The sequence below is a fragment of the Callithrix jacchus genome, chromosome 9, assembly GCF_049354715.1.
Source record: "Callithrix jacchus isolate 240 chromosome 9, calJac240_pri, whole genome shotgun sequence".
NCBI lineage: Eukaryota > Metazoa > Chordata > Mammalia > Primates > Cebidae > Callithrix > Callithrix jacchus.
The window spans coordinates 36,151,189-36,178,229 of NC_133510.1; the positions used below are offsets into that span (position 1 = coordinate 36,151,189).

The 27,041-nt window shown below is 36.3% G+C and overlaps 1 protein-coding gene and 1 pseudogene across 4 annotated transcripts in view; one reads left to right on the plus strand and one right to left on the minus strand.

Annotated features, from left to right (window-relative positions):
* Positions 1 to 27,041, plus strand: part of ABCD2 (ATP binding cassette subfamily D member 2) — an 87,531-nt gene that overhangs the window by 26,490 nt on the left and 34,000 nt on the right. For all 4 annotated transcript variants that reach the window (XM_054238173.2, XM_002752369.6, XM_009003638.5 and 1 more), the window contains exons 7-8: positions 18,120 to 18,265; positions 25,847 to 25,931. In XM_054238173.2, the coding sequence (XP_054094148.1) occupies positions 18,120 to 18,265; positions 25,847 to 25,931 (231 nt within the window). The remainder of the gene's footprint in view (positions 1 to 18,119; positions 18,266 to 25,846; positions 25,932 to 27,041) is intronic.
* Positions 18,276 to 19,166, minus strand: LOC108593117 (large ribosomal subunit protein eL8 pseudogene; annotated as a pseudogene).

Genomic DNA, 27,041 nt, shown 5'->3' on the forward strand with positions numbered 1-27,041 from the left:
AGTGCATGAGATAAGGTCAGAAGAACTGATTTGCCTCCTTTATCTATGGAAGGCAGCTAAGGTTGTTTTGTTGGCATGCTGATCTGTACTAATGTCAAGCTGTGGTTTGGAGGCAGAGGTCCTTATAATCCCGGATGTAGAGGGCAATTAAGTCAATTTCAACATATATTTTAACATAAGTACTTGGAAATCATTCAGATATGTTAAGTTGAAGGAAGCTATATTCTCACATGAAAGTGAAATTTTAAAAAATTAAATGGTGTTCAATTCATTTTCAAATTAAATTATATTCTCTACTCTTTTCTATTCTTTTAAAATTCATTTCTCTATAAAATTTTAAATAAGTTTTCAAAAATAGTACCTTAATTTCGAATCAGAATTCTAGCTGAGATATAAAATAAGCAAGCCTTAATTTTCAGGATGTATTATTCCACAAAAAGATCATGACTTACCCTTTATGTCATCAAAGGATGAGATTGTCTCTTGCAACAGAGCAAAGACTGTGTTTTGTGTCAAGAAATTCTGCAGAAAGGACTTGCATGACGGTAATACCAACATTGCCACAACTGCCCTGCACACTAAGAAGTACGTGCACCAAATAAGTTTTTTAGATATTTTAAAATATGAAGTTCTGGGCTGGGCCCAGTGGCTCATGCCTATAATTCCAGCACTTTGGAAGGCTAAGGTGGGATGATCACTTGAGGCAGGGAGTTCAAGATTAGCCCTGGCAACATAGGGAGACTCTGTCAATACAAATAATAAAAAACTAGCAGAGCATGGTGGTACATACCTGTAGTCCCAGTTACTTAGGAGGCTGAGGTGGGAGGATTGCTTGAGTCTGGGAAGTTGAGGCTGCAGTGAGCCATGATTACACCACTGCACTCCGGCCTGGGCAACAGAGTGAGATGCTATCTCAAAATAATAAAAATCAAAATAAACAAAAATAAAAAATGATGAACTTCCATTTTCTACTGTTTCTATATAAATAACTTCCAAATCCAAGACGTGTTTTTTGTAGGGATCAGGGAACTATATGTTATATATCAACATTGTTTAATCACGCGTATAAAACCAGATAATGACTATAAACTAGAAAGCACATGAAATCAAATCAGAAGAACTGATCTGCCTCCTTTCTCTGTGGAAGGAAAGTGTGCTGTTAAAGTATTCTCAGTGAGATCCCTGCTTTTCTTTTTATCTCAGTCTCAGGTTTTTAAAATGAGGATGCGGTCTGGAAAAGGATCTAAGTAAGAATCTGGGGAGTGTTCTTTTAAATATCTTTATCTCAATTTTTTACTGAGTCTCTAGTTGTTGGACCTGTCGATTCTTAGTGAATATCTAGCTGCCAAAAGGCAAACAAGGTGCACCCGTTGAGGACAAAGACTGTGTTTGCTTAAGAAAGAGGCAGGTTAGTAGACCACTGCCAGAGTGGAATATGGGTTTATAAAAGCCGCTGGAATAAAGGAGGAATGTGATGTGGCTTAATCCAGGCCTCCTCACAGAACTCCATACCTATGTACTGTACCAGTGCATATGTAGGTTACATATCCATTGTCCTGCTGCCCTCAAAGTAAGGGAACCTGGGCTTGGGGAGTAGGTGCTTTACTGGAACAGACTTTGCCCATTATAAGTCACTGCTGAACAAACTTTTATTGAACAAAAGCTAGAAAAGGCATCCACATGTCTCTGTACAGCACTGGTAGGATCCTAGTAAATGTGTTGTAATTGTGCAGTAAATATCTGATGAGTGATTGAATGAATGAATGAATGAATGTCTCCACAGATTTGGTTTCCGCTGCCAAGACAGTCTGGTACCTTACATTAATTATGGGCAATCTATTTATTTTGTTGCTTGCAGTACGTATGTTGCATAATCCTCTTTATGACGGGGATAAATATCTGCCATTTAACATGTCCTTTTTTAGAAAATTATTTTAGCCACAAGGAAGGCTCAGTAGGATTGCTGTAGCAAATTTACTTGTATTCCTTGCTTTCTGACTGTTAAAGTTACAGCAAGTAACCTTTATATAAATTTCTTTGGGCAGTCAGTTGACAGAAATATAAGTTGTACATTCTAATTCCTCCTGTTTAGTAGTTGGTACCGTTCAGTTGTTTTAAATCTTTTTTTCTCTTAAAGAGATCTATAAATGTAAACACAGTTTTCTATAGCTTTCTATTGCTTGAAAGGATGTTAAAAATACTTTTCAAAATCTTTAACTTTTCTAAGGTTTCATTTATAAAAGTAATAATAAAAAAAACTTCCTTCTCACTCAAAAGTTCTCCTCATTTTTTATTATTAGATTAAACCATCTAGAACTGCAATTTTTATAGGTCAGATATCAGGAATTTAAATGGTAACCTGATATAAGGTTATTCTTAAAGTTGACATTTAGAGAAGTTTGCATTTTAACAGCTTAGCAAGACTTTAATTCTTCCACTGATATTATTATTTATTTTTTGAGACAGTATCTCACTATGTCACCCAGGCTGGAGTGTAGTGGCACAATCTCGGCTCACTGCAATCTCTGTCTCCAGGGTTCAGGAGATTCTCATGCTTCAACCTCCCAAGTAGCTGGGATTACAATATGCCACCACCTTGGCTAATTTTTGTATTTTTAGTAGAGACGGGGTTTCACCATGTTGGGCAGGCTGGTCTCAAACTCCTGACCTCAGGTGATCCACCTGGCTTGGCCTCCCAAAGGACTGGAATTACAGGCATGAGCCACCACGCCCAACCTAATACTGCTTTTATTACTTGGAAATAAACCTTTTCCCTGCTCTCACTAGGCTATTCTTATCTCTGTTTTGGAACCTAGTAATACCTTGTCCTAAAGGATATAATTTCAGTAATAGTAAATATCTATTTTCACTTCGATATTTCTTCTTTTTGTCACATTTATTTTAAGAATAGTATAAATGACCCAAATCTAGTTCTTTCTATGCATGAAAAAAATCTGATGACATGATTGGTCCCAGCATGTGTAGTTATTATCAGTTATTGATAATTAAATTTTATGGCTTTCAGATTGCTAACTTCTTATTGCTACAGCAACACAGCAGTACTTAGTGGAACATTACTCTTAAACTTAACACACCTCATGCCTTAAATACCGTTAACATTGTTGCAAAATTTTTATCAATATTGTTCCAATTAAATTTTATATTATTATTTTTTTAAATGTTGTTTTCTCTGCATATAGACCTTTCATGTTACACTTTTCTCCTCTGGATTTGAATTATTTTTTTGCCCTTAATTCAGAAAATAATAGAATTTGCATCATTCAGAGGCTCCAAGCACAAAGACACAGCTAACACTTCTCAATGCTTTCCCCTTCTTTCTAGCTTTGTCTTAGAGAATAACAAAAAAGTAACTCTAACAAACATCAATACATTTTACAAAAAAAAAAAAAATCATTACTGTCAGATTTCTTAAATGTTAACACAGAACCGTGGAACTATAATGCAAAGTATGAAAGCACCTTGAGACATTAGTAACAAAACTATAAAAAGCCATAATCATGGGGAATGAATTTTATCTCAAATAATTTTACTATTATAATTGAATTTTAACTATATGTACATTTAAAAGAATTTTAGATTCCCAAGCAAAAAAAAAAATACTATAATTGTTTAAATAAGGATTAGTTGTTAAATGATACGTGATACCTATGGATTTATTCTGATAGCTTTCCTATAACAGAGAGAGATGATTCTGGTTTTTACTTACAGAAAGTAAATTAAAACTAGTTAATGTTTCTTTTTTGATAGCTACTAAGTAGAAGCAATCCGACCATTTCCTTTGTTGCTTATGTTCGAGATGTTGCAGGATCCCCTTTCTCATGAGCCAGAGCAAGCCAGTAACATTCTGACATGGTAATTGGTCTACCTGAAATATTTAGAAGGTAATCTGAATGTCTATATATCTAGAAAGGAAAGTTTAGTAAAGGGTACTTTGAGTGCTTATCTATTATGTACAACATTGGTAGGACTACTGAACTTGAACTGATTCAAAATGTTAAATTCCAGACCTTAGAGCTGGAAAGCGAATCACGTACAAACTAATTATGTAAACATTGGATATAGGGCCCTCCATTTCCTTGTGCTTTCAAATTGAGTAAATATCATTCCAAACTTTCTTGACACCGCCTTTCCAGAGAATTCAGTGGTGGCTTTAACATTATAATGATACTTTTAAATCATTATATTAATAAAAGCCTAAGTGTCCTTAGTTGCTACTTACATAAAAAATATATAGAATGTATTATTTTTACCATTTCACATGATCATAAAACAATAATTGACAGAAAATGGAACTTTAATAAAATAATATTTGATGAGTCCTCAATAAATATATAATTTTATGAATATTTTTATATGTGATCATCAACTTTCTCATTCATATCAGTTTTCAAAGTGAGCAATTTGTATACTCATCATGTAAATAACAATAGCTCAGATGACAAATAATGGGGCACATTTGCAGCTCTTTAGCATCATATTATGATTTGGTATTTTATGGAAATCTTCTCCTGATTAAATTTTTTAAAAAGGTAGCTAAAATTTTGTTTGCTAATTTCAGGAGTATATATTTAAGATATTATTGTTAGACTATTACAAATTCAATAAGAAATTAAGCATTGTAAAACCATAATATATTTTGCTTTGCCTTAAAATTAAGAGCCCTTATGAGAAAAATGTCTGTATCTTTCCATTAAAGAAAATTGGCTGATTTCAAAGGTCTAAGGAAATTAAAAATAGTATTAAACTAGACTTTCGAAGAAATTACACAGTTTTGCTTCTCCAAATTCCTGTTACGAAGAAAACACTTGGCATCCTGGGGCATTCTGATACTTCTGAGGCCCCATAAATTCCTCCAGTAAACTATTAATACATGGTATTCCACGTATTTTTTACAAAATACTCTGTTACATCATTTAAATAACAATAGCTTCTAGGTAAATGAGGTATTCTCATGAGTACTTAACAGAATATAATCTAAAATCTACATATTTAGGTATTTAATTCTCAGTCATGTCAAGAACAATAAAAATTTACTATGGAATAAAAACCACCAGTCTCTTGTCTGGCCAAACAGAAATCTTTTGTATCCATTTTTTAAGATGTTACATTTTCACCTAAGTGGAGAACATATAAGCATAAGTAGAAATGATCTTTTTTTGCCTTCGTAATGTCATTTATTGAGTGCCTATCATGTGTGTGTACTATAATAAGTGAACAGAGTACATTGCTTCACTTAGCTCCATAAAAAGCCACTGTTTCATTTAGTCCTCATAACAAATATAATTATGAAAATAAGTTATTTTACAAGTGAGGTACCTCTAGCTTGGACTTTGGGTGACATTACAATGATTTCCCAGAATCATTTCTCTAAAACTAGTTGTCACAATCGTGATTCTACATTGCCAGCCTTTTCTGAAATCTAGGTATAAAATTGAATTTCATCATCAAATATTGCCAATTAATCAAGTTCTCTAGTAGAATCCTTTAGAAACATTTGTGAAATGAATGCACAGATGTATTTTTATCATTGTGGTCTCAGTTGTATATTGTATCATGGCTATTCTTTAGACCTAATTATATATGGGTTTTATGCTATAGTGGGAGAGTATCTGTGCTTCTGATCTATATTAAGTTGGAGCTGATGTCACCTTGGAAGGCAGCAAAAGAACTCTCTCCTGAGATTCTATGTATTTCTTCTTCTGAGTAGTCTCAGAGTACTTAATTAAAACTGCTCCTTGGCTCTTATGACTAATTTCTATTTTATGCTATTATTATTTGATATTAATTTAAGATAATGTCATATTATATGAATGCTTAAGACAATCTACACAAATGCATAACTATGTGTCCTATTTTTTTTTAAATATAGTTATACTGGAGAGGGAAAAATAAAGAAGAGGGCAGAAGGGAAAGCCTCAGAGAGAGATATGATACAAGAAATGCAGCCAGAAATGATGTAGCCACTTTAGAAAAAAAGTCTGGCAGTTTATCTAAAAATTATATGCTTCAGTATTTTCATTCATTGGCATATATCCATTACTCATAACACAAAAAAGCGAAAACAACTAAGATATCTGTCAGCTGATAAATGGACTAATCAAATACGGCCTACAGTGAAATAGTACTCAGCCAAAAAAAGGGAACTGTTACATGCTACAACATGGACAAACCTGAAAGCATTATACTAATGGAAAGAAGGCAATCACAGGGGACCACATATTGTATTGTTCCGGAGATTTGAGATATCCACAACAGGCAAATCCATGGAGACAGAAAATAGATCAGTGGTTGCCAGGGTTGAAAGGAAAGGGGAATAGGAAATACCTGCTATTAGGTATAGGATTTTTTTTCTGGGATGAAGAAAATGATCTGGAATTAGTCATGATGGTTACATAACCTTGCAAATGCATTAAAAACCACTGACCTGTATGCTTTAAAACGGTGAATTTTATGATGTGTGAAATATATGTCTATGAATATAAACATTTTGAATTCAAATAATAATTAAATATATTATAAAATAAGCTTGTGCTGTCTATCCTTCAACCTAATGGCTTGTGTACCATGGGAAAATAGGTAGCTAATTCATCTGTAAAACACATTTTGTATTTGAAAATCTGTCCTCTTTCTTTCTTTCTCCAGGCACATACCTACAATATACACCTTGTATTTTTTAATTAAGTTGCAGTAATCATAAATTTTACCCCTAACTAATTTAGGGTATATTTTCAAAGAATAGAGTATACTCATCAAATTCAGGAAATTTGACATTGATATTAGTGTCTAAAATACAGTCCATATTTAAATTTCACCAATTGTCATAACACTGTACTTTAGAGCAACTTGTTTATCCCAATCCATTGTCATGCATTGCATTTAGTTGCCACGTCTATATATTATATTTATTTTAATCAAAAGAGTTTCTCAGCATTTCTTTTTTATGACACTGATATTTTTAAACAGTGTGAGACTATTACTGTTTTTTTTTTTTAAGAGAATAGCTCAATTTCAGTTTGTGTGATAGTTTCCCCATGATGTGATTCAGGTTATAAACTTTTTACGGAGATACTATTTGTATTAGTTTCTAAGGGCTACAAATTACCAAACACTTGGTGGTTTGAACAACATAAATTTATTTTCTCACATTCCTGAGCACCAGAAGTCAAAGTATCTGCAATCCACTTCCTGTGAATACTCCAGGGAAGAGTTATTTCTTTCCTGTTTTCCAGCTTCTGATGGTGCCAAGCATTCCCTGGTTTGTGGTGGTGTAACTCCCATCTCCGTCTCCTTCTTCACATGGCTTTCTTTTCCTTGCTGGGTTTCTTCTCATTAGATAAGGGCATTTATTGGATTTGGGGCTCATCTGGTTATTCTAGAATAATCTCATCTCAAGAACCTTAATTAAATCTGCAAAGACTCTGTTTCTAAATAAGATTTCAGTTACAGATATGGGGGTCTGGATTAAGATAGATCTTTTTGGGTCCACAATTGAATTTATGACATTACTGTAATGATGTGTGCTTCTCAAAGGATAATATTAGAATGTTCCAGATGTGGATAAGGCTAGAATTTTTTTTTGTTAAAAAATATAAATTCATACTGATACTCAAATTCAAATTAAATGGTAGAGTCTTTCTCTTGACTTCTCACATAGCATAATTGTATCTTTCTTCTTCCACAGTGAGAATTCTTGCTCCTAACATTACCAAACCATTTACTTACTTAATCCACCCTACAATATACATAAAATAGTTTCAGAATTGCTACCACTCTATCATTACCAAAAATAAACTTGTAAATAAGGCTCAAGATTTCCATGTGATTCTTTCTGACTTTGAAATTATGTAGCCAAGTTCAAAAGTTGCATGGAATAATTCATCCCCACTTCCATCCCCCTCTGTGTGAGGTTACTTTATCCTTTGGATATACTATTCAGTTAAATGGTTTCTTGTTGTATTCAATTTTAAGGTCTCTTCCTTCATTTTCGTTGGTTTAATTTTATTTATTTATTGAATAATAACACTTTGATGGGATTCCAAAAGTAAAAACTATATTAATAGAAAGAATACTCAGCCTAACCAACTTCACTAGTTTCTGGTTTACTCTTCCTGTGATTCCTTTTGTAAAGATAAATGGGTATGTATAGATTTCATTTTGCTTTCTTTGTACATAGAAGTGGTTCTCAACTGGGAAGATTTTGTCCCCCAGGGTCATTTGGCAATATCTAGAGACAATGTTTTTGGTTCACTACAGGAAGGGGTGCTACTGACATCTAGTGGGTAGACACCAGGTATAATGCTAAAAATCCTACTATACACAGGATAGCCCTCGACAACAAGGAGTTGTCTGATTCAATAAGCGAAAGTGCCGCAGGGGAGAAACCTGCTATTTGTCTCCTTTTGTGTTTTGCTTTTCTTTTTCTCTTTTTTTTTGGAAGGGAGGAAGGGAGGAAGGAAGGAAGGCAGGAAGGGAGGAAAGGAGGAAGGGAGGGAGGGAGGAAGGAAGGGAGGGAGGGAGGGAGGGAGGGAGAGAAGAGATGGAAGGAAATCAGGCAGTGAGAGAGACACTGCCAGCCTGGATCTAGAGGTCTACAAGTTGATTTCTTTTTTCTTTTTTTTTTTGAGAGAAAGAAAGAAAAAAAAGGAGTGAAGGAGAGGAAGAAAGAGGAAGAAAAAGAGGAAGAGAGAACGGAAATGTTGCTTTATTCTAAAAAAATGGTTATGAATAATGGCTAATCAATATTTCATTTAAACCTATGAGTAGGTGTCATGTGGTATTGACAAGAATGTATATTTTGTGTGTTTAAAGTGGAGAGCTCTATAAATATTTATTAAGTTTACTTGTTCCGGATCTGAGTTTGAGCCTAGATATCCTTATTAGTTTTGTCTCATTGAGTCTAAATCTCTATGTATCTGGGTGTTAGGATTGTTAGCTCTTATTGTTGCATTCATCCTTTTACCACTATATTTTTGTTGCTTTAAAATCTATTTTATCAGATACAAGAATTGCAACTTCTGCTTTTTATTTATTTATTTATTTTTGCTCTCCATTTGGTTGGTAAATCTTTCTCCATCCCTTTGTTTTGAGTCTTTGTGTATCCTTGCATGTGAAATGGGTCTGGATGTAACATGCTGTTGGGTTTTGGCTGTATCTTTTGATTGGGGGATTTAGTCTATTTAAATTTAGGATTACAGCCATTTGATGTTAACTGGCTGTTTTATCCATTTGTTGATGTAAATTCTTCTTTATGTTGATATTCTTTACTTTTTGGTATATTTTTAGAAAGGCTAATACTGATTGTTTCTTTCTATGTATAATGCTTCTTTCAGAAGCTCTTGTAAAGCAGGCCTGGTGGTAATAAAATCTCTGAGTACTTGCTTGTTCATAAAAGATTTTATTTTTCCTTCAGTGGTGAAGCTTAGTTTGGCTGGATATGGCATTCTGGGCTGAAAGTTCTGTTCTTTAAGGATGTTGAATATTGGCCCCCACTCTCTTCTGCCTTGTAGAGTTTCTGCTGAGAGATCTGCTGTAAGTCTGATAGGCTTCCCTTTGTGGGTAACCTGACCTTTCTCTCTGGCTGCCCTTAGTATTTTCTCCTTTGTTTCAACCCTGGTGAATCTAACGATTATGTGCCTTGCGGTTGCTCTTCTTGAGGAACATCTTTATGGTGTTCTCTGTATTACCTGGGGTTGAATATTGTCCTGCTTTGCTAGGTTAGGAAAATTTTCCTGAATAATATCCTGAAGAATATTTTCCAGCTTGGATTCATTCTCTCCGTCGCAGTCAGGTACACCTATCAAACGTAAATTTGGTCTTTTCACATAGTCGCACATTTCTTGGAGACTTTGCTCATTCCTTTTTATCCTTTTTTCTCTAATCTTGTCTTCTCATTTTATTTCATTAAGTTGGATTTCGACCTCTGATATCCTTTCTTCTGCTTGAACAATTCGAGTGTTTAAACCTGTGCATACTTCTTGGAGTTCCCGTATTGTATTCTTCAGTTCCATTAATTCACTTATATTCCTCTCTAAGTTGTCCATTCTCATTAGGATTTCGTCAAACCTTTTTTAAAAGTTCTTACTTTCTTTACATTGGGCTACAACACGTTCTTTTAACTCACAGAAGTTTCTTATTATCCATCTTCTGAAGCCTGATTCTGTTAATGGGATGTGCTCATTCCCATCAAGCCTTGTTCCCTTGCTGATGAGGAACTGTGATCCTCTTTAGAGGGAGAGGCATTCTGATTTTGAGTATTCTCAGCCTTTTTATGCTGGTTTCTTCCCATCATTGTAAATTTATCCACATGTTGTCTTTGTAATTACCAACTTTCAAATTAGGTCTCTGAGTGGATGTCCAAGTTGTTAATTCCCAGGGCCGAAATCTGAGAAACCCACTGCTCCGGCCAAAACAGTGATGGTAAGACCGATGGTGCTTTTCTGCCTGGGAATCTCCAGTCTGGCTTCCTTCTTGAGTCTGTAAGAGGCACCTCTGCCTTCCCGGAGCTCCAAACATTGGTCAGAAAAGGAACCAGTCCCGTTTACTCTGCACCAAGAGCTGCCACGCCAAGGTGCCAGCAAAACCGGTGTGCTGGCCACAAGAGTCGTGCTGGCGACCATGTGGCTCCTCCACTGGGAATCTTCAGCTCCATGAGTGACAAAAATTTGTCTGAAAGTGTGGCGTCCTCTCGTTCTCTGCGCTTTCACTGGGAGCTGCAATCCCGAGATATTAGTGATCAGCCATCGTGGATCGTTCCCTCTGTGTTTTGCTTTTCAACTTAACAATATATCATGGAAATCACTCTATATCAGTTTGGGAGGCCCACCTCATCCATTTGTACAGCTGCCTGATGGATGTACCATGGTTTATTCCATCAGCCTCTCTTTTTTTTTTTTTATTTTTTATTGCATTTTAGGTTTTGGGGTACATGTGCAGAACATGCAAGACAGTTGCATAGGTACACACATGGCAGTGTGTTTTGCTTCCTTTCTCCCCTTCACCCACATTTGGCATTTCTCCCCAGGCTATCCTTCCCCAGCTCAACCACCACTGGCCCTCCCCTTTTCCCCCCAATAGACCCCAGTGTTTAGTACTCCCTTCCCTGTGTCCATGTGCTCTCATTTTTCATCACCCTCCTATGAGTGAGAATATGCGGTATTTCATTTTCTGTTCTTGTGTCAGTTTGCTGAGAATGATGTTCTCCAGATTCATCCATGTCCCTACAAACGACACAAACTCATCATTTCTGATTGCTGCATAGTATTCCATGGTGTATATGTGCCACATTTTCCTAATCCAGTCTATCATCAATGGGCATTTAGGTTGATTCCAGGTCTTTGCTATTGTAAACAGTGCTGCAATGAACATTCGTGTACATGTGTCCTTATAGTAGAACGATTTATAGTCCTTTGGATATATACCCAGTAATGGGATTGCTGGGTCAAATGGAATTTCTATTTCTAAGGCCTTGAGGAATCACCACACTGTCTTCCACAATGGTTGAACTAACTTACACTCCCACCAACAGTGTAAAAGTGTTCCTTTTTCTCCACATCCTCTCCAGCATCTGTTGTCTCCAGATTTTTTAATGATCGCCATTCTAACTGGCATGAGATGGTATCTCAGTGTGGTTTTGATTTGCATCTCTCTGATGACCAGTGATGATGAGCATTTTTTCCTATGATTGTTGGCCTCATATATGTCTTCTTTTGTAAAGTGTCTGTTCATATCCTTTGCCCATTTTTGAATGGGCTTGTTTGTTTTTTTTCTGTAAGTCTGAGTTCTTTGTAAATTCTGGATATCAGCCCTTTGTCAGATGGGTAAACTGCAAAGATTTTTTCCCATTCTGTTGGTTGCCGATTCACTCTAGTGAGTGTTTCTTTTGCTGTGCAGAAGCTGTGGAGTTTGATTAGGTCCCATTTGTCTATTTTGGCTTTTGTTGCCAATGCTTTTGGTGTTTGGTTCATAAAGTCCTTGCCTACTCCTGTATCCTGGATGGTTTTACCAAGATTTCCTTCTAGGGTTTTAATGGTGCCAGGTCTTATGTTTAAGTCTTTAATCCATCTGGAGTTAATTTTAGTGTGAGGTGTCATTAAGGGGTCCAGTTTCTGCTTTCTGCACATGGCTAGCCAGTTTTCCCAACACCGTTTGTTAAACAGGGAATCCTTTCCCCATTCCTTGTTTTTGTCAGGTTTATCAAAGATTGTATGGTTGTAGATATGCTGTGTTGCCTCCGATGCCTCTGTTTTGTTCCATTGGTCTATATCTCTGTTTTGGTTCCAGTATCATGCTGATTTGATTACTGTAGCCTTGTAGTATAGTTTGAAATCCGGTAGTGTGATGCCCCCCGCTGTGTTCTTTTTGCTTAGAATTGACTTGGCTATGCGGGCTCTCTTTTGGTTCCATATGAAGTTCATGGTGGTTTTTTCCAGTTCTGTGAAGAAAGTCAATGGTAGCTTGACGGGGATAGCGTTGATTCTGTAAATTACTTTGGGCAGTATAGCCATTTTCATGATATTAAATCTTTCTAACCATAAACATAAAATGTTTCTCCATTTGTTTGTGTCCTCTCTTATTTTGTTGAGAAGTGGTTTATAGTTTTCCTTGAAGAGGTCCCTTACGTTTCTTGTGAGTTGTATTCCTAGGTATTTTATTCTTTTTGTAGCAATTGTGTATGGCAGTTCGTTCTTGATTTGGCTGTCTTTAAGTCTGTTATTGGTGTAGAGGAATGCTTGTGATTTTTGCACATTGATTTTATAACCTGAGACTTTGCTGAAATTGCTTATCAGTTTCAGGAGTTTTTGGACTGAGGCGATGGGGTCTTCTAGATATACTATCGTGTTCTGCAAATAGAGACAATTTGGCTTCACCTTTCCTATTTGAATACCCTTTATTTCTTTTTCTTGCCTGATTGCTCTGGCTAGAACTTCCAGTACTATATTGAATAGGAGTGGTGAAAGAGGGCATCCTTGTCTAGTACCGAATTTCAAAGGGAATGCTTCCAGTTTTTGCCCATTCAGTATGATATCGGCTGTTGGTTTGTCATAAATAGCTTTTATTACTTTGAGATACGTTCCATCGATACCGAGTTTATTGAGGGTTTTTAGCATAAAGGGCTGTTGAATTTTGTCAAATGCCTTTTCTGCGTCAATTGAGATAATCATGTGGTTTTTGTTTTTGGTTCTGTTTATGTGGTGAATTACGTTTACAGACTTGCATACATTGAACCAGCCTTGCATCCCTGGGATGAATCCTACTTGATCATGTTGGATAAGCTTTTTGATGTGCTGTTACAAGCAGCTTGCCAATATTTTATTGAAGATTATTGCATCTATGTTCATCATGGCTATTGGACTGAAGTTTTCTTTTCTTGTTGGGTCTCTGCCGGGTTTTGGTATCAGGATATTGGTCTCATAAAATGATGTGGGAAGGATTCACTCTTTTTGGATTATTTGGAATAGTTTCAGAAGGAATGGTACCAGCTCCTCTTTGTGTGTCTGGTCGAATTCGGCTGTGAACCCATCTGGACCTGGGCTTTTTTTGTGTGGTAGGCTCTTAATTGTTGCCTCAACTTCTGACCTTGTTATTGGTCTATTCATAGTTTCAGCTTCCTCCTGGTTTAGGCCTGGGAGGACACAGGAGTCCAGGAATTTATCCATTTCTTCCAGGTTTACTAGTTTATGTGCATAGAGTTGTTAGTAATATTCTCTGATGATGGTTTGAATTTCTGTGGAATCTGTGGTGATTTCCGCTTTATCATTTTTTATTGCATCTATTTGGTTGTTCTCTTTTTTCTTTCTAATCAATCTGGCTAGTGGTCTGTCTATTTTGTTGATCTTCTCAAAAAACCAGCTCTTGGATTCATTGAATTTTTGAAGGAGTTTTCGTGTCTCTATCTCTTCAGTTCAGCTCTGATCTTAGTTATTTCTTGTCTTCTGCTGGGTTTTGAGTTTTTTTGATCTTGCTCCTCTAACTCTTTCAATTTTGACGATAGGGTGTCAATTTTGGATCTCTCCATTCTCCTCATATGGGCACTTATTTCTATATATTTTCCTCTAGAGACTGCTTTAAATGTGTCCCAGAGATTCTGGTATGTTGTGTCTTCGTTCTCATTGGTTTTGAAGAACTTCTTTATTTCTGCCTTCATTTCACTGTTTATCCAGTTAACATTCAAGAGCCAGTTGTTCAGTTTCCATGGAGCTGTGTGGTTCTGAGTTAGTTTCTGAATTCTCAGTTCTAACTTGATTGCACTGTGGTCTAAGAGACTGTTTGTTATGATTTCCATTCTTTTGCATTTGCTGAGGAGTGATTTACTTCCAATTATGTGGTCAATTTTAGTGTAGGTGTGATGTGGTGCTGAGAAGAATGTATTTTCTGTGGATTTGGGGTGGAGAGTTCTGTAAATGTCTATCAGATTTGCTTGCTCCAGGTCTGAGTTCAAGCCCTGGATATCCTTGTTGATTTTCTGTCTGGTTGATCCGTCTAATATTGACAATGGAGTGTTAAAGTCTCCCACTATTATTGTGTGGGAGTCTAAGTCTCTTTGTAAGTCATTAAGAACTTGCCTTATGTATCTGGGTGCTCCTGTATTGGGCCCATATATGTTTAGGATCATTAGCTCTTCTTGTTGTATCGATCCTTTTACCATTATGTAATGGCCTTCTTTGTCTCTTTTGATCTTTGTTGGTTTAAAGCCTATTTTATCAGAGATGAGAATTGCAACTCCTGCTTTTTTTTGTTCTCCATTTGCTTGGTAAATCATCCTCCATCCCTTTATTTTGAGCCTTTGTGTATCTTTGCATGTGAGATTGGTTTCCTGGATACAGCACACTGATGGGTTTTGGATTTTTATCCAATTTGTCAGTCTGTGTCTTTTGATTGGTGCATTTAGTCCATTTATATTTAGGGTTAATATTGTTATGTGTGAATTTGATACTGCCATTTTGGTGCTAGCTGGCTGTTTTGCCCATTAGTTGTTGTAGATTCTTCATTATGTTTATGCTCTTTAGCATTTGGCATGATTTTGGAATGGCTGGTACTGGTTGTTCCTTTCTATGTGTAGTGCCTTTTTCAGGAGCTCTTGTAAAGCAGGCCTGGGGGTGACAAACTCTCTCAGTACTTGCTTGTTCACAACTGATTTTATTTTTCCTTCACTTATGAAGCTCAGTTTGGCTGGATATGAAATTCTGGTTTGAAAGTTCTTTTTTTTAAGGATGTTGAATATTGGCCCCCGCTCTCTTCTGGCTTGTAGTGTTTCTGCCGAGAGATCTGCTGTGAGTCTGATGGGCTTCCCTTTGTGGGTGACCCGCCATTTCTCTCTGGCTGCTGTTCGTATTTTCTCCTTTATTTCAACCTTGTTGAATCTGACAATTATGTGCCTTGGGGTTTCTCTTCTTGTGGAATATGTCTGTGGTGTTCTCTGTATTTCCTGCATTTGAGTGTTGGCCTGTGTTGCTTGGTGGGGGAAATTTTCCTGGATAATATCCTGAAGAGTATTTTCCAGCTTGGATTCATTCTCTACGTCACATTCTGGTACACCTATCAAACGTAGGTTAGGTCTCTTCACATAGTCCCACATTTCTTGGAGACTTTATTCATTCCTTTTTTGCGCTTTTTTCTCTGATCTTGGTTTCTCATTTTATTTCATTGAGTTGATCTTCGACTTCTGATATTCTTTCTTCTGCTTGTCAAATTTGGCTGTTGAAACTTGTGCATGCTTTGCGAAGTTCTTGTATTGTGTTTTTCAGCGCCTTTAATTCATTCATATTCCTCTCTAAGTTATCCATTCTTGTTATCATTTCCTCAAATCTTTTTTCAAGGTTCTTAGTTTCTTTGAATTGATTTAAAACTTGTTCTTTTAGCTCACAAAAGTTTCTCATTATCCACCTTCTGAAGTCTAATTCCGTCATTTCTTCACAGTCATTTTCTGTCCATCTTTGTTCCCTTGCTGGTGAGAAGTTTTGGTTTTTTGTAGGAGGTGAGGTGTTCTGGTTTCGGGTGTTTTCCACCTTTTTGAGCTGGTTTCTTCCCATCTTTGTGGATTTATCCACCTGTCATCTGTGTAGTTGCTGACTTTTCGATTGGGTCTCTGAGTGGACGCCCAGATTGTTGATGATGAAGTATTTCTGTTACTTGGTTTTCCTTCTACCAGTCTAGCCCCTCCACTGTAAGACTGTTGAGGTCCATTCCAGGCCCTGCTTGTCTGGAGTACACCTATAGCAGCTGTGGAGCAGTGAGGGATGCTACCAGTTTTTTTTTCTGCTATCTTTGTCCCAGAATGATGCCTGCCAAATGTCAGTCTTTTGGATATAGAGGGATCAGGGAGCTGCTTGAGCAGACAGTCTGTACTGTATAGGAGCTCACGTGCTGAGCTGTGAGCTCTGTGGTTCATTTAGGGCTGTTAGGCTGCTACGTTTAATTCAGCTGTAGCAGAGCTCATTAAAAAAAAAACCTTTTTTTCTCAGATGCTCTGTCTCGGGGGTTGGGGCTTTCTTTGTCAGTGTCCGTTGTTCTGTCCTGCCCAGCTAGTAGGCAGTCTAGTCACTATTTGCCTGCCGAGGCTCCGCCCTGCTGGTGTGAGGTTCGCCCTGTTTCTGCAGGCTCTGCTGTGCTGCTGCGGTCTCCGCCCTGCTGCCACGGGCTACGCCCTGCGGTGGAGTCTCTCTGTTGTGGCGGGTTGCCTCGGCAACGGCAGGATGTGTCAGCAATGGGCATGTACCTCAGTAGGGGCAGATTGCCTTGGTAATGGCGGATGCCCCTCCCCCACCGAGCTTCACCGTCCTGGGTTCAGCTGTGCCTGCACCCAGAGCGTTTGGAATCGCCGTTTTGTTTGTCCCACTGCGCTACCCCAAATGCTGTTTCCCTGGAATCTCCTGGCCTGGCTCACTGTCTAAGTCCCGTTCAGTCTCAAGTTCAGCCCTCTAACGTCTCAGATTGCCAGTTCAACAGGGCACCCGGACCAGTGTGCTTTGTGTGGAGCGCTGTAGAACGCCGCTGTCCTATAGCGCCGGCCGCCGGCTGCACCAGCTGCCGGCTGCGCCAGCCAAAACCTCTGCCTCTTTTATCCCATGTCTCTTTTATACCTGGGAATTTCCCCATTCTGTGGGCAACAAAGATCCATCTGGAAATGCGGCCCTGACTCACCCTGCGCGCATTCACCAAGAACTCCAATCCTGGGTTGTTCTCACCGCGCCATCTTGAGTCCCTCCCCCATCAGCCTCTTTTTATGGGTATTTACGTTGTATTTCAATATTTTGCTATTACAAATAAGCTGTAATGAATAACCTTATGCATCTTTTTTTGTATTTTAGAAGTATATTTTCAGAGAAAATTCCCAGAAGTGGGTCAAAGGGCAAATGCCCTGTCAGTCTGCCAAATCCCCGTCGTAAAAGTTGTAGCATTCTGCATTTTCACTGTAGTATGAGAACACTCCTTAACCCATAGGCCTGCCAGTGCAGTGAGTTATCAAGATGTTGAATTTTTGCCAATATGATAAGTAAGAAACTCACGGTAGTTTTAATATGTGTCTTTCTTACTATGAATTATTTTTTTGTTGTTTTGGCTGTTCACATTGCTGGGTCAAAACCCAAATTGTATAATATATAACCCAAATAATTATAGATGAATTACAGAAGCAATATTTATCAAAAACAGTGAAACAAAGTATATACAGTATTTCTCTGCTGAAAACGTTACATGTGGCTGGGTTCTGTGCCTCACAACTGTAATCCCAGTGTTTTGGGAGATCAAGTTAGGAGGATCGTTTAAGGCAAGAGTTTGAAACCAGCCTGGAAAACATATCAAGACCCTGTCTCTAAAAAATAAAAAATAAAACCGAATTTTTTAGAAAAAGAAAATGTTAGATGATTTCTTGGAGAAGCTTTTCTTGTGTCCATGTGTCAGTAAGGTTTTATGTAAACATAACGGTATTGTTTAGCAGTTATCAGTGCCTACAGGAGAAGTACTTATCACCAGGTAACAAATATTATCCTGGAATTGTAGGGTTTAAAGTCTTTGTGGATGTTTTCAGACCGCCAAGATATAACACTGAGTAAGTTAATATGATTTTCCACCAGGGTTTTTGTGTGTTTGGTGTTTTACAGGCCATATATGTCTCTTGGAAGCCTTCGGGATCAAGTCATTTACCCTGATTCAGTGGATGATATGCATGATAAAGGTTACACAGATCAAGATCTAGAACATATCCTACACAATGTCCATCTCTATCACATAGTTCAAAGGGAAGGAGGTAAAGTCCATCATTCTTTTTTAATGCATTTAACTTCACTTTTTTTTGAAGGAAAATTGTATTGTTTTAATTATTTTTATGTACAGAAAACTCAACAGTGTACATTTAACCAGTTTCGTGGCAAGTTCTTTAGCCTTTGCCTTTTCGAGCTTAGCAATGCGAGCCACAGATTTGGGACCCAGGACATTGCCTCCCCAGTGACGACGGATCTCATCGCATCTGTCATAATTGGTCCTGATAGCTTCCATCAGCTTAGCCAAAGCACCTTTGTCTTCCGAGTTAAACTGTGTGAAGGTGACAGTGGTGCAGGTCTTCCTGTGGACTAGACGTCCCAGTCTTGCTTTCCCCTTGATAATGCAGTAAGGGACTCCCATTTTACAACACAGGGCAGGCAAGAAGACAGCCAGCTCGATGGGATCCATGTCGTGTGCAGTCACCACCAGTTCAGCTTTCTTGTTCTCCACCAAGGTGGTGACAGTGTTAACTCCTGCTCGAAGGACAGGTGGTCTCTTAGTGCGGACGTCACCTTTGCCAGCCGCTTTCTTCTCTGCCTGGGCCAACAGCCTGTGCTTCTTCTCTTGCTTTGTCTCTGGTCTGTACTTGTGGGCAGCTTAAGGAGCTGAGTAGCCGTTTGGCGTTCCAGGGCGTGGGTGAACTGGTTAATTGCAGGAGGCACTTTCAGCCCCTTATAGTGGATGGCTCTCTGCCGCTGCAACCTAATACAGCAGGGCCATTTCACAAAGCGGGTGAGGTCTCTTTTGGACTGGAAGTCCTGTCCAATGCCAAAATTCTTAGGTCTTTTCTCAAACAGGGGATTCACCACTTTCTTGGCCTCCTGCTTCTTCATGACAGCAGGGGCCGGAGCCACCTTCTTCCCCTTGGCCTTCTTTCCTTTTAGCATCTTGGGTGGCGAGAAGAGAGTCACTTTTAAAAAGTAAGCTTGAATATATATTTAGTCTGTGGTTTAATTTGAACGTATGCTATAAACAGAAATAAGCGCAGAAGTGTAAAGATGGAGATTTATTGCTGTTTCATTATTTACATTTCTTTTTCTTCTTGTGTTATGTTTAATGCAGCACACTAGGTTTTTATCAAGTCTCCATGTCAGTGCAGCTAACATTTAAAAAATGTTTCTTGGGGCTGGGCGCAGTGGCTCACGCCTGTAATCCCAGCACTTTGGGAGGCCGAGGCAGGTGGATCACGAGGTTAAGAGGTCGAGACCATCCTGGTCAACATGGTGAAACCCCGTCTCTACTAAAAATACAAAAAATTAACAGGGCATGATGGTGCACGCCTGTAATTCCAGCTACTAAGGAGGCTGAGGCAGGAGAATTGCCTGAACCCAGGAAGCAGAGGTTGCAGTGAGCCAAGATTGTGCCATTGCACTGCAGCCTGGGTAATAAGAGCGAAACTCCGTCTCAAAAAAAATAAAAAATAAAAATAAATAAAATAAATAAAAAATGTTTCTTTTATTTTATATGTGAATGTATAAAGTCCCTGAGGCCATTGCCAGTCTAGACGTATGTAAAGTCAGTGACAGAAATATTTGCCTTACAAGCTCTTGGCTTACATTAAATTAAATAATTTGATAAGTTGATACAACAGAACTTGGTTTCTTTTTTTTTTTTTTTTTGCTTTCAGACCCACAATCTTACCAATATCATTTTTGCTCTCAAGTAGTACATAGAGAATTAAAGTTAGAAATTTCTGTATTGTGGCTTTTCAGCATAAAACATTTTTGAAAGAGTATAAGTAATATTTGTACATGTAAGCTTAAAACAGAAGTATGGTCTAATAATACTCTTTCTGTGCTTAGTGATACTTTCAAATAATTTAATAATAATAATCACACTTTAGCCAGAGCAGTCAGGCAAGAGAAAGGAATAAAGGGCATCTATATAGGAAGAGAGGAAGTCAAACTGTCGCTGCTTGCAGACACATGATTTTATATCTAGAAAATCCCATAGTCTCAGCTCAAAAGCTCCTTCAGCTGATTAAACAACTTGAGCAAAGTTTCAGGATAGAAAATCAATGTACAAAAATCACTAGCATTTATACACATTAACAACCACCAAGCCAAGAGCCATATCAGGAAGGCAAATCCTTTTTATCAGGAAGGCAATCCAATTCATAATTGCCACAAAAAGAATAAAATACCTAGGAATACAGCTAACCAGAGAAGTGAAAGATCTCTACAATGAAAATTACAAAACACTGTTCAAAGAAATCAGAGAAGACACAAATGGAAAAACATCGCATATTCACAAATAGAAAGAATCAATATTATTAAAATGGCTATGCTGCCCAAAGCAAGTTACATATCCAATGCTATGCCTATCAAACTACCAGTGGCATTCTTCACAGAACTAGAAAAATCTATTTTAAAATATATATGAAACCAAGAAAGAACCTGAATAGCCAAGGTAATCCTAAGCAAAATGTACTATATTGCAAGGCAACAGTAACCAAAACAGTATAGTACCGATACAAAAACAGACACACAGACCAATGAAACAGAATAAAGAACCCAGAAATATGGGCGCACATCTACAACCATCTAGTCTTCGACAAAGCTGACAAGAACAAGCAATGGGGAAAAGACTCATTATTAAATAAATGGTGTTGGGATAACTGGCTAGCCATATGCAGAAGACTGAAGCTGGACCTCTTCTTTACACCATATACAAAGATCAACACAAGATGGATCAGAGACTTAAATGTAAAACCCCAAACTATAAAAATCCTGGAAGACAATCTAGGCAATACTATCCTGGACACAGAAACAGACAAAGACTTCATGACAAAGATACCAGAAGCAATCACAATAAAAGCAAAAACTGACAAGTGAGATCTAATTAAACTTAAGAGTTTCTGCACAGCAAATGAAACTATCAACAGGGTAAACAGACAACCTACAGAATGGGAGAAAATATTTGCAAACTATGCATCTGATGAAGGTCTAATATCCAACATCGATAAGGAACTTAAACAAATTTACAAGAGAGAAACAACATCATTAAAAAGTAGGAAAAGGAAATGAACAGACACTTCTCAAGACATGCTTTTAGCCATCAAGCATATTATAAAAATGCTCAATATCACTGATCATTAGAGAAATCCAAATGAAAACTACAGTGAGATACCATCTCACATTAATCAAAATGACTATTATCAAAAAGTAAAAAAATAACAGATGTCAACAAGGTTGTGAGAAAAAGGGAGCACTTATATACTGTTGATGGGAGTATAAATCAGTTCAACCATTGTGGAAAGTAGTTTGGTAATCCCTTAAAGAGCTACAGAACTACCATTTGACCCAGGAATCTCATTACTAGGTTTATACCCAGAGGAATATAAATAATTCTACCACAAAGACAAATGCACACAAATGGTCATCACAGCACTATTCACAATAGCAAAAACATGGAATCAACTTAAATGCCCATCAATGACAGATTAGATTAAAAAAAATGGTACATATACAGCATGGAATATTATGCAGCCATAAAAAAGAATGAGATCATGTATTTTGTGTTAACATGAATGGAGCTGGAGGCAATCATCCTTAGCAAACTAATGCAGGAACAGAAAACCATATACTGCATGTTCTCACTTATAAGTAGGAGCTAAGTAATAAGAACTTATGAACACAAAGAAGGAAACAACAGAGACTCAGCCCTACTTGAGGGCTGGAGGGTGGGAGGAGGCAGAGAAGCAGAAAAGATAACTTTTGGGTTCTGGGCTTAATACCCGGGTGATGAAAAAATACATACAGCAAACCCCCATGACACATGTTTACCTGTGTAAGAAAACTTCACATGTCCCCCCAATCCTAAAAGTTAAAATAATAATAATAATAAGTCACACTTTCAAGTAATTTAACAATTCATAGTCTAGAAAAAATGACTGAAATAACAAATGAGACACCGAGTTTAATTTTAAATGGATTTTATATTCGATTTCACAGCCCACTTACATTATTAGAAGTAGAGTAGTAGTATAGTGATTGGGAATATGGGCTTTTAACTCAGAGTTCTGGAATTAAATCTTGAATCGCACTGTTCTGTGTATCTTCAACTATAAAATGAGGATAAATATCTACCTTATACGTTTTTTGTGAAGATTAAATCAATTAAATTAAATAAGTATCTAAAACTTTAGCACAGTGGCATATGAGTACACAAGAATTAGCAGCTGGCTGACACCTGGTCAGTGGCTCACACCTGTAATCCCAGCACTTTGGGAGGCTCAGGAGGGCAGATAGCTCTAACCTAGGAGGTTGAAACCAGCCTGGGCAACATGGTGAAACTACTTCTCTACAAAAAAATATAAAAATTAGCCAGGCATGGTGGCACACCCCTGAAGTTCCAGCTATTTGGGAGGCTGAAGTGGGATAATCACCTGAGCCTGCAAAGTCAAGGTTGCAGTGAGGTGTGGCTGCATCACTGCACTCCAGACTAAGCAACAAGAGTGAGACCCTGTCTAAAAGAAAAAAGAAAAATTAGTAGCTAATGTTAATATTAGTAGTTGTAATATCGATTTAATCTTTTATCTTTGTGTGATAATGCTTGATGTTTCACATAGCAATATCATATACATTATTTCATTTGATCCTTAAAATAAACAATCAAGGCAGGCAAAAAAATACTTTTAATTTTTTGGTATTTGTAATTCCTACTATATATGGAAAGCAGATTGGTTTTTTTGTTTCATGAGGTTCAACTCCTTGGAGTTTCAAAAGACTGTGGTAGAATAAATACTACATGTTTATCTTAGGCAAGTTATGTTGAGGAAGTTTGAAATCTAATAGATACTTAGAACACATATGAGATATTATATTCTTTTAGAAGTCATCAAAAAAGTCTAGAATTCTTTCCAAGAATTTTTCAAACTTAAAAATGTAATCACAATTGTTACAGGTTATTGAGTGCTTACTATGTGGAATTTATATATATCAACTTATTTAATATCCATAATATTACAATGACATAGGTTTTACTATCTTCATCTTAAAGATTAATTTGAGAAATTTAGTAACTTAGAGTCCATGGCAAGTTTTGGGACAGGGATTCAAGCACAGACCTGACTTGAAAGTCAGTGTTCTATGCTAGAGTATGCCACTGCACTATGGTACCCCCCTAACTTTTTAAACAATAATAAAAACGATTATATCCTCGCATATAAAAAAAAAACCTCAAGGAAACCTGTTTTACTTGCTTAATTCTTAAACCTGAAATATTTAAGCAAAGCAGGAAAACAATTAAATTTGCAAGTACATTTAGTTAATTAGAAAGAAGCCTACTGACATTCTATGTAGACTAGCTAATCCTTTGGTTAGTATAATAAAAACGGAATTGCAAACTACATTCCATTCCATCAGCTAGGTTACAAAACAGGAAAGCATACAAGGGTTAACAAATGGACAGAATGAAAGAAGCATATGCATCTCTAGGAAGCAGGAAAATCATGCTCTTTTTTGCTGACTTGGTCTCATTAAATCAGCATCAGAGGCAATATTATGACTCAGAGTTTTGATTTATGTGTTCTGTGATCATGCAATACTAGGGCCTACAAGAATCCTTGGGTTTAGTAGAACAAAGAACACAATTATTAAAATATGTAAAAGTTAAAATGTCCTTCAATCCAAATACTTTCTCTTGTGCCATGTTTTCAGTGGGCAGGGAATAAAAATGTTAAGCCCAGAATATTTCTCCACTATGTAGTAATCCAAATCTATTTCTCAAATCATCACTTATATTTCATAAATACTATGAAATTCAATCACAGGGAAAGTTTTATTTCAACAGTTTTCCCCAGAAGCAAGAACTCTAAATCAGATGATATTTCAAGATTATTTTTCCTAATATAAAATTTTAAGGATATGTCTATTTCCTATGTGTATTTTAAGAAATGACAATTTCTGGAAGTTTACCCAAGAAAATGAACAGTGATCCCCTCTGGAGAGTGAGATTTTAGGTGTTACTGGGAAACAGAGAAAGTCTCCTTTATACTCCAGATATTTTTTTATTAGTAACTTTTCATATATTGCATTACCTTTATTATATGCCTTTGCTTATTTAATTTTTGGAGTAACACTTTTACATAATTTATAAATGAAAAGGTATTTTTAAATGTACTCTAAAAACATCTGATTCCTGTTTCCTTCTATCCAGTTATCATCTATCTCCATCAGTCAACCATTTAGTTTAGTTTTTATGCTTTTATACATTTTTTAAAGCTATGTACTTTGTAGTGGTAATTTTAAAGGAAGAAGATGGTAAGAAATATAAAGATGCATTTTATCTTTAACAATTAATGCATATTATTTCATCAAAGCCTCTGAACTTTTGGATTTCAAAAACGAGTCCAAATTTTTCTTTTGACCAGCAGAAGAATCAAATAATCATTTTTGATAATTTGACTTTTCAGATACATAGTACACACAAAACAATGAAGACTATACTTTCTATTTTCTTTCCTATTGACCAAGATTATTTCAAGATTTTAATAATGGTAAAAATTCAGCTGAATAAATATAAAGATGGCAAAGAATATGGATTGTTTCCAAAGAGGAGAGTTAAGCCCTGTACACTTAGGATTTAGAAATTTTGCTCTAAGTGACTGTTACGTTTTGGCATCACTTTCTTCTTTGAAAATCTGACTCTCCAGTAGTGGAACTATGGTTTGTTTTTAAGTAATCTTTTAAAAAATCTAATTACAAAAATAAGGTAGGCTTATCATAAAATGTTTAGATTTTATAAAAATAGATAACTTACGAAATAAATCGAATTCTGTTCCTGAAAGTGTGTATGTGTTTCTTTACAGAAAGATGATGATATATACAATTCTGAACGTTGATTTTTAAAGTACAGATATTCTGGGCACATTTCCATATGGATATACATAGACCTACTTTATTTGTAAGAAAAATAGAATCATTGTTTTTTAAATTAGTATCAAACAGAAAGTCAACAATTAAGATGTTTTAAGAAGTAACATGCATGGAAAAACAGTCAAAGCATCAGACAGACCTAAACGTAAATCCCAGTTCTGACATCTGATTGTATAAACCTAGACATGTCAATTACTCTATGATCTGTAGGCTGCTCACTTATAAAATGCAAGAAATAAAATCTGTCTTACAAAACTGTGAAATATCTGATGACAAAACTCACATAGAGTGCTAAGCACAGGGATGCCACTTAAGTTGGTTCCTTTCGTAGACTTTGCAATTGACCTATGAAAATTTGTTGGGTCTTTTCTCCGATCTCCTACCAAAGTATAAGCCTATTAGTCCACTGGAGACACTGAGAAACAAACAAAAATTTTTAAGTGTCAGTGTTTAGAATTCTTGTAAGGTCATTTGTCAATATAAGAAATTATTACCATCAAAACAATATCAACTCTAAAACAATATGCTTATACAAAAAGCTCTGTCATTTATCCCAAGCATATGTTGTATAAAATACCAAGTTCTTCATGTTGACAATTTGGATTTGTCAGGAATCACTTGTCTAGGGTAGAAACAGTAACAATTAAACAAATGATTTATACAAATGTATATATTTTTGTTTTCTTAAGGATGGGATGCTGTTATGGACTGGAAAGATGTCCTGTCAGGAGGGGAAAAACAAAGAATGGGCATGGCTCGTATGTTTTATCATAAGTAAGTATACTAAATTCAGGTAACTACTATTCCATTGTTGTAACCAACCCAAACAACAACAACAAACTTTTGGACAGGATTTATTGTCCTTATTTTTAATTTAAAAAGATCATACTATAAAATTAGTGCATAGAGTTTATAATTTTTTAATTTCTTACATTAATTTTTCCCATAGTAGAATCTCCAAGTATTTTTTCTATTTCTTTCATGTTGAGTAATGGTAGATGAAATAATGTGTACGGAGGACTAAATTTTTTATGTATCCTAAGCTTGAATGAATGATTACTAATTTTAAAATATGAAGAATTTTAATTTCAATTTAATTTAAATGTGGATTTGGTATATAAGTTTTAGTACAATAACAATAAGCTCTGTTTATTATATAGTAATATAGAAATAATGTCTACAGAGGACTAAATTAAGTTTTTATGTAATAAAGCTTAATTTCTGAAATAAATTTATTCTATAAAACTTATTTTATGAAATAAAAGATTTTATTTAATTTATGAAATAAATAAAATGTTTTATGAAATAAATTTTATTTCAAATATTAACATATGAAGAATAAACAATCATTAAAATACTTGTGTAAATCCAATAGGTAGACATTCAGTAATATTTTCAGAATTAAATTTTTTAATTTAAGGTAAATCAACTTTTTGACCATTTAGCAGTCTATTAAACCAAGCAATGCTCTCCCCTTGGAAATCAAAGTTATAGTCAGGGACCATTCTGCATAGGTTTCAATGGACTGAGGAAAAGTGAGAGGCAGGAAATAATTGCTTCTAATAAAACATTTTTAATTGCAACCCCTTTGAGTTTATGGATACCAAGCACAAGACTTGGGAAGGAAATATTAAAGTCCTTCTGATTCGCCTGATTCCTTTCTTTTTTTTTTTCTTTTCACCTCTTAGATCTCTGACAATGAGAACCTAAGTTGTGCTAGTACAGACGTTGTCAGAAACTACGTTACTCACTTTTAATACTTAGGTCTTGGGCAAAAAAGACCAAAGAGTTATGTACATGAATGCATGAATCAGCCACGATTAATGGCAGATGCAGCACTCTTGAATAAGTTTCAGTGAGAGTAGTAACATTTTTGTAGAGAAC